Source organism: Aplysia californica, unplaced genomic scaffold (genome assembly GCF_000002075.1).
Source record: "Aplysia californica isolate F4 #8 unplaced genomic scaffold, AplCal3.0 scaffold00350, whole genome shotgun sequence".
Taxonomy (NCBI): domain Eukaryota; kingdom Metazoa; phylum Mollusca; class Gastropoda; order Aplysiida; family Aplysiidae; genus Aplysia; species Aplysia californica.
In genome coordinates this window covers 536,623-544,122 of record NW_004797620.1, presented here as the reverse complement: position 1 = coordinate 544,122, position 7,500 = coordinate 536,623, and the positions used below count along the sequence as shown (strand labels likewise).

The 7,500-nt window shown below is 41.9% G+C and overlaps 1 protein-coding gene across 11 annotated transcripts in view; it reads right to left on the bottom strand.

Moving 5' to 3' along the window:
- LOC101850580 (gonadotropin-releasing hormone receptor) overlaps window positions 1-7,500 on the bottom strand; it is a 211,014-nt gene that overhangs the window by 43,503 nt on the left and 160,011 nt on the right. For 9 of the 11 annotated variants that reach the window (XM_035970962.1, XM_035970955.1, XM_035970956.1 and 6 more), the window contains one exon: window positions 2,094-2,385. In XM_035970962.1, the coding sequence (XP_035826855.1) occupies window positions 2,094-2,385 (292 nt within the window). The remainder of the gene's footprint in view (window positions 1-2,093; window positions 2,386-7,500) is intronic. The other 2 variants (XM_035970963.1, XM_035970961.1) reach the window with 1 other exon arrangement.

Here is a 7,500-nt window from a genome sequence, read left to right as displayed (position 1 = left end):
ATTAAATTATTCTAAATATTTTACGTCCTTATTGATACAAATTGGATCAGTTTTGAAGTGAAATGCTTCGATCCCTGTGTGGCCTATCTTGGACAGGGTTGAAATAGGGTTAGGAGAGAGTGGGGAGAGGTTGGGGGAGAGGGTGGGGAGAGGGTGGGGAGAGGGTAGGGAGAGGGTGGGGAGAGGGTGGGGGAGAGGTGTGAGGAGATAGTGGGGAGAGGGTAGAGGTAAGGTGGAAGGAGGGTGAGGAGGGAGTGGGGAGTGGGGAGAGTGTTGGGAGGGTGTGGGGAGGATGGGGGAGAGGTTCAGTAGTTCAGTGGTCGAGCCCAAAAGTAGAATTGTTTTAGTTCAGAATAAAATAAGAGCTTTCCGGCATTTTCAACACAAAATATGTGTCATTTAACATGCGCCTAAGATTAGAGGCGTTAATAGTAGTGATAGTCAAAGTTTAAAAAAAAAGCACAAATATGGACCATAGATGTTTGACTGGAAAGGAAAAGCAAACGACGCCAGAGCACCCACCAACTACCCATTCAACAATGTAACATTAAAAAAAAAGAAATAGGGACCCTAGACGTTTGATAGGAAAGACGGAGCAAATCACATCGGAGCATTCGCCACCCACCCCTCATCATAGACTGGTAAATTAGAGTGTGTCTATAACGTACACTGGCAATGGATAAAATAAGATTGAATGAACTAGTCAAAAGGTTTTGAAAACAATATAACATTAACCAGATCAGAGAAAGGTTTCAAATGAAATGAAAGTAACTAGAGCTTCAACATGATGTACTACCGAGTTTGGTTAATTTACAAAGGTCATCACTCTGATTTAAAGCCATTAAGACATTTCGTTCAAAGTATGTATGGCATCTCCCCAGTCTTGTTTTTACCATTTTAAGAAAGTGATATCAGACCCTATTTCTTTTTGACCCGTTTTATTGCTAATTTTAAAAAGTTATTGCTATCTTCAAGACTATAAAACAACTATGCGGGGTTAAGATGTTTTTCTCAAAAGAGGATTTTTCCTGATACCGTATCTAAATCATTTATGGAGCCTGGGAGAAATCTAGGGATGGAAATATGTTATACCGAACTGCTTGGTTTGCTACGGGATCTGAAGAATGAATAATAACACAGAGTACGTCCCCTACACAAACGCTCTCTAACTCTCTCTCCCTCTGTGTCAAACCCTCTTTCTCTTTCACCCTCAGTCTCTCTCTCTCTCTCTCTCTCTCTCTCTCTCTCTCTCTCTCTCTCTCTCCCTCTCTCTCTCTATCTACCTATCTCTTTCTCAGCCCAAGCTCCCCCTTGCTTCCTTTCTCAAAGTATATAAACATATAATACAAAATTATACCTTCCCTCTCCCTCCCCCCCCCCTCTCTCTCTCTCTCTCTCTCCATCAGATTCGTTTTCTTCACCCTATCTCCAAAACATATATACCAGACAGCTAGACAGAGAGACAGACAGACAGATAGAAAGACACACAAACACAATGTTACACTGGCAGATAGAGAGTAAATAACCGAGGGAATAAGTACGAGTATAGGCCTGGCAGGGGTACAGAGAAAAAAGCTTTGTTGAGTGTGGACAGTAAAGCGGGGCGCAAAGACAAAGCGAGATTTTTTTTCCACAGCAAGAATCCACAACGTAATTTAACCTATTTTATGATTAACTAATAAACTATCTGCAGATCAAGTAAGAGATTATAGTTTACTCCATCCCGGATGAATAGCAGTTAAATAAAAGCTGAAGCATCTCAAAGCAAATAGAATACAACAGTTCGTGTCAGACAAATTAACTGCAATATGTTATGTTATCATCATTATCATTTCTGTTATTATTATCATTATTATTATTATTATTATTATTATTATTATTATTATTATTATTATTATTATTATTATTATTATTACAATTATTATCATTATTATTATTTTTATCATTATTATCATAATCATTATTTTTTTGGGTATTATATTCTGTTTTTGGAGGGGTATTTTTAGATGAAAGGAGGATAAGCAGAGCGGACTGCCATCATGCAGCGCAACAAAAAAGTACATGGGAGCCTACCAGTCAACCTTAGGACAAACCTTGGATTATAAAATTGCACCTTGCAAAGCTGGAAAGCTCCGTAAATCATCGGGTTCAGCATGGAGTTGGACAGTCCGATGAAGCTGAAGTAGTTGAAGATGACCGGGTCAATGACCTTGTCCAGGAAGGTGATGCAGATGAAGATGATGTAGTAGGGCGTCCAACACACCATGAAGGCCAAAACGATGACGAAAGACATGATCAGCGACTTCCGCTTGGCTTTACGGAGGAGGTAACTCCGCACCGGCCCCCTGGCGGCGTGGTCCTCCGAGTAGTTGGACATGATGGAGGCTGCAGGGGGAGACAAAGTGGGAGAAAAAATATTTAGTTCTTGCTCTCTGTCTCGCTCTCTTTTCTCAATCTCTCTCTCTCTCTCTCTCTCTCTCTCTCTCTCTCTCTCTCTCTCCCTTTCTTTCTCTCTCTCTCTCTCTCTCTCGCTGTATCTATCTCTATCTCTCTCACTATCTCCCCCCCCTTCTTTCTCTCTTTCTCTCTCTCGCCGTATCTCTCTCTATTTCTCTCACCCTCTTTACCCCCCCTCTCTCTCTCCTGGTCTCTCTCTCTCTCTCTCTTTCTCTCTCTCTCTCTTTCTCTCTCTCTTTCTCTCTCTCTCGCTCTCCGAGTAGTTGGACATGATGGAGGCTGCAGGGGAGACAAGGTGGGAGACAAAGTATTAGTTATTTCTCTCTCTCTCCATCTCTCTCTCTCTCAATCTCTCTTTCTTTTTCTCTATTTCTGGCTCTCTCCCTATCTCTATCACCCCCCCCCCTCTCTCTCTCTCTCTTTCTAACTCACTTTTCTGTCTCCTGTGACAAATGCGTCATAAACTCCCCGACCCACCACTCGTTTTGTCAGTTCTGACATAACAAGTTACATGATCTCCGGATTTCTAGCTCTCTCTCTCTCTCACTCCCCCCCCCCACTCTCTCTCTTTCTCTCTCTTCCCCTCTCTCTCTTCTCTCTCTTTCTCTCCACACTCTCTCTTCATCTCTCTCACCTCCTCTCTCTCACCCCGCCTCTCTCCATCTTCCTCTCACCCCCTCTCTCTCTACCTCCCTCTCTTTCCGACTGCCCCTCTCTCTCTCTCTTTTCTCTCTCTCTCTCTCTCTCTCTCTCTCTCTCTCTCTCTCTCTCTCTCCCTTTCTCTCTCTTTAATTACTATCCAGTTGTAAACTACACTCGAAAAATAAAAAATGAAGAATTTTTAGAAGGAAGAAGAAAAAGCGATCAAACACAATTTTGACATAGAATCAACAGCTATCCAAATCACTTCATAAAACAACCCCTGCAAACAAAGACAATCTTCATGAAATGTGTCGCGACGCAGTAGAATCAGACGTTCGTCAAATTTTGGGGCATGTAGAGTTATCGGGCTCATCTAAAAGTTTGTTCACTTGCCTTATTTTCGATGAAATAAGTTATTACCGAATTAACTTGTATAGAATCTGAGATATTTGAGATTGAAGGAGGTGGGGTGGCCTGGTTTCTTGGGTAATATAAGCGAAAATGATATGGCCTCCAACGTTTGGTAACTACGAACGTCCTTGGTTAGCTCAAATTTACTTTTTTGTGCCATTAATTAACATTTTTTATGTTTAATCCACACCAAAGTGTGCCTTTACATGGCCGTAAAAGCCGTTAGCTCGTTCTCTCTCTCTCTCTCTCTCTCTCTCTCTCTCTCTCTCTCTCTCTCGCTCTCTCTCTCCCTTTCTCTCTGTCTCTTTCTCTCTCTTTCTCTCTGTCTCTCTGTCTCTGTCTCTGTCTCTCTCTCTCTCTCTCTCTCTCTCTCTCTCTCTCTCTCTCTCTCTCTCTCTCTCTCTCTCTCTCGTCCATCCAAAAGATATAGATCAGTCGTCCTGGACATTGGGAGGCTTCGGGGTTACATTAACAGCTTGCTCAGGCCGACGGTTCAAGGGCCTGGGAGGGACAAGCTATCGATGTAACAACTTAGATTGGATTCATTACTGAGAATGCCGAAAAGAAACCTCTGCTAAAATGGGCTGGAGATCTTTTCTTTGTGTGTGTGTGTGAGTTTTTTAATTTGTGGCGTTCTTTCTCATTAAAGCCTGTTCTTTTTGTTCATTTTTAATTTTTCTTTATATCATCAGAGGCAAGTTGAGGAAGGGTCAGAGAGTAGAGGTAGGTAAATTGTAAGAGGATGGTGGGTAAGAGGGGGGGGGGGTTTGATGTAATAATTTTATATCATGTAAAGCTTTACAGATGTTTTATTTCTTTACACGAGCAAAATGCATGGAAAAACGCATATTTGGTTATATAATATGTGAATTTCTACATATTGAAATGCAAAATGCGATGTCTCTGAATGGGCACAAGAAGATTTTAGACTTCGATTTTAACCGTTGCAACATAGTATGTTAACTCTTTGACAATGGGCTTTCTGATCATGGGACAACGCTCTGAGATGCACTGTTTTTAGAGCACTACGAAAAAGAGAACACGACTTCGTTATTCCAACAGGGGTTTCGAATTTGCTTTCTTTTCTTTTTGAAACGTAATCTTCTGATTCGTGTGTGCTGTTGCGTAATAGACCCTAACATTACCTTTGTCTGCCGTTGATAGGACGTGATAATACATTATGGGCTGCGTCTTACGAGAGTCAATTTAGTTCTCTAACGATAAAGTCTAGAAGTGATAGTATCATCTGTCTGTTGACTCCCAGAATCGACAGTTATTAAGTTAACCACCCACTTACTCCTCGTCTGTACACCCAAAACGGTAAAGTAGGCAGGCTCATTTTAGAGAGAAAAAAGACCAATTGGTATGCCCTGCGGTGTTTCTGACTCATCTGTGCGGTGCCTATGTGAAGTCAGCGCTCGTCAAAATAATGACAGTGAAGAAACCGACATTTCTACGCCAGATGTGCTATTTTTTCCAAATTATTATTATTTGTTATTACTGTTATTTTACTTTTTTTCTGAACCCTATTTGCGTTCATCAAAAATACATTTCTATACGGATTTTAGTGGGGAAAACTTTGATAACAGGTGGAAAAAGAAGGTACTGTTTCCGTTTCCAAGGACGCTAAAGCATTGCAACGCACTACTTTTTGGCGGCCATTTTTTCGCTACTTTTATTACTGGCACAATGCTACCCCGGCCTCCTTAATCGACAATATCATTACTTTTATTCAAATATGTTTTTCAGCAAAGCAAGACAAATCAACGCGTGTTATGATGATACCAACAACCTTAGCTGCACCAAAATTAACGAGTGCCTGATTCCGCCGTGTCGAGACTTATTTGGGTTTGTATGTTTCATTAACTGGCCAACGGGTGCAAATGGGTCGACTGTAATCCGAACCGGCATTTGTGTTGTAGTAGTTGGCAGGGTGTGTGACTGTCTCATGCAGGAAACCAGATTTTTTAAATAAAAAAATAGGGAGAATTTTCATTGAGTGTCTCAGTCTTTCTGCTGGAATGTTGTATTCTCATCCCGGGTAGACCCTGACCGGAAGGGTCCGAAGCCCGTAAACTGAATTATCGAAATTGTTGGCTGGGGTGTAAAATCACCTACAGTAAATAGACGATGCTACAAATGGGTCAAATGTTATTCCAGAAGCGTTTTGTACTGATTGCTCGCCCCACGCCAGGCTGTGACCCCCACGGACCTAATGCTGTAGGGCACAGACTAGAGCTCTGTTCACTCGACTTTAACTATTCAACAATCATGATTTTTGCGCTATCCTCGGGTAATCGAAGCGTGGTAGCACCATTCGAATTTCGCGTGCGTGCCTGTGTGTGAAAGTGTGTGTGTGCGCGCGCGCGCGCGCGCGCGTGTGTGTGTGTGTGTGTGTGTGTATGGAGTGAGGAGGGTGAGGTGTTGTTTTTGTTGTTATTCTTTCGTGGTTTTTGTTTTTGCTTTTTAATAAACAAATAATGGACTTGGTCTAATTTTTTTAAAAATCAAAATAAAATTGGTTTCATATTATATTTAAATTGATCTAGGTAAATACAGCCACACTTTGTCCAGGATGGTTACAATACAGACAGATAAGTGGAGCCAATAAGAATTATAAAACTTGCCTCCGAAAGATAATTTACGCCTATTCAATATTCATTTGTCACACCATGAATAGCTCCAAGGTAATTGACCCATGAAGCACAGTGACAGCCAATGCTTTCCAAGAAATTATAGGCTGTCGCAATGAGCTCCCCTTCCTTATTCGAAATTCGAAGCGTTATGAATGGGGATTGGACGTCATCGTTTTGCTCTGTCTGCAAGCCAGCACACGTGCTCTCAATGAATAACGCTGGGAATAGTTCAAGGTGGGGGGGGGGGGGGATGAATGTTCAAAAGAAAAAGTTGTAGATGGATTTAACCATAACAATAACATAAAACAAAAAAACAAACCAAACCCCCCCCCAAAAAAAAACAAAATAATTCCCACATTTGGGTTTCGAAAAGAACTAACAGTGACCTCTAGCTTCGAATCGTACACCACGAAGATTGATTTCCCCCAAATCGCACAGCGCTAGTCCAGGCATTTCTATTCTAGAGCTAGAGAGAAATTGGAGCTCTTGGAATCTGAGGAATCCTTATGCAGTGGTCAAGGATCTGGAATGTTCTGGCGTAATCTGTGGGATGAGAGTGAACGTGAGACGCTGAAAGGTTTCCCCCGGGTTCAGTTTAATAATGTGCTTGAGGAAACAGAGACACAGTTCATCGACCGGCGTCGGTGGTGTAGAGGGTAGATGCATTGCCCTCTCACGCACGAGACCTGAGTGCTGTTCCCGAGTGGGAAGAAAAATTTAAATTCTCATGGAGTATCTCGGTCTTCCTGCTGGGGTGTTATATCCCTTTCGGCCCGGGTTGGTCCTGGCAGGCAGGGTCGGAGGCCTGCCATCTAGACGATTCTAAATTTTGACGATTCTGGCTTAAAAAACACATACATTTTCTAAATTTACAGTTCACCAATTGGATCACCTGGGATTTGGCTAATCTCAGTGGTTGACCAGTGTGCGAACTACTCTGGTTTGAATCCACATTGGTCATATTTATGTTGGCACTAAGCTAGGAAAAAGGTTATCCTTCAGACCCAAAATGATTGTGTCACGACACAGAGAACTCAGACACTCGCCAATGTGTGGGCGTATGGAATTATTGATATCGCCTCAAACTCAAAGTTTATTAATTTGTCCTGCTTTTGATGTAAAAACTCCCAATCTATCTAGAATATAAGTCGAGATTTTTGCCAGTGAGGAATATGGGGGGCGCCTGATATCATAGGTAAAGTCATTTACAAAATGGCGGCTAAAGTGTGGTAACTTCCAAAGATTAACTGTCCTTTGGTACTGCATATTTTTGTACATTTGACCGTAACACTTTACTCCAGAATCAACACATAGATTTCTTAGAACTTTAATGTGTTGAACTCCCGACCCCCCC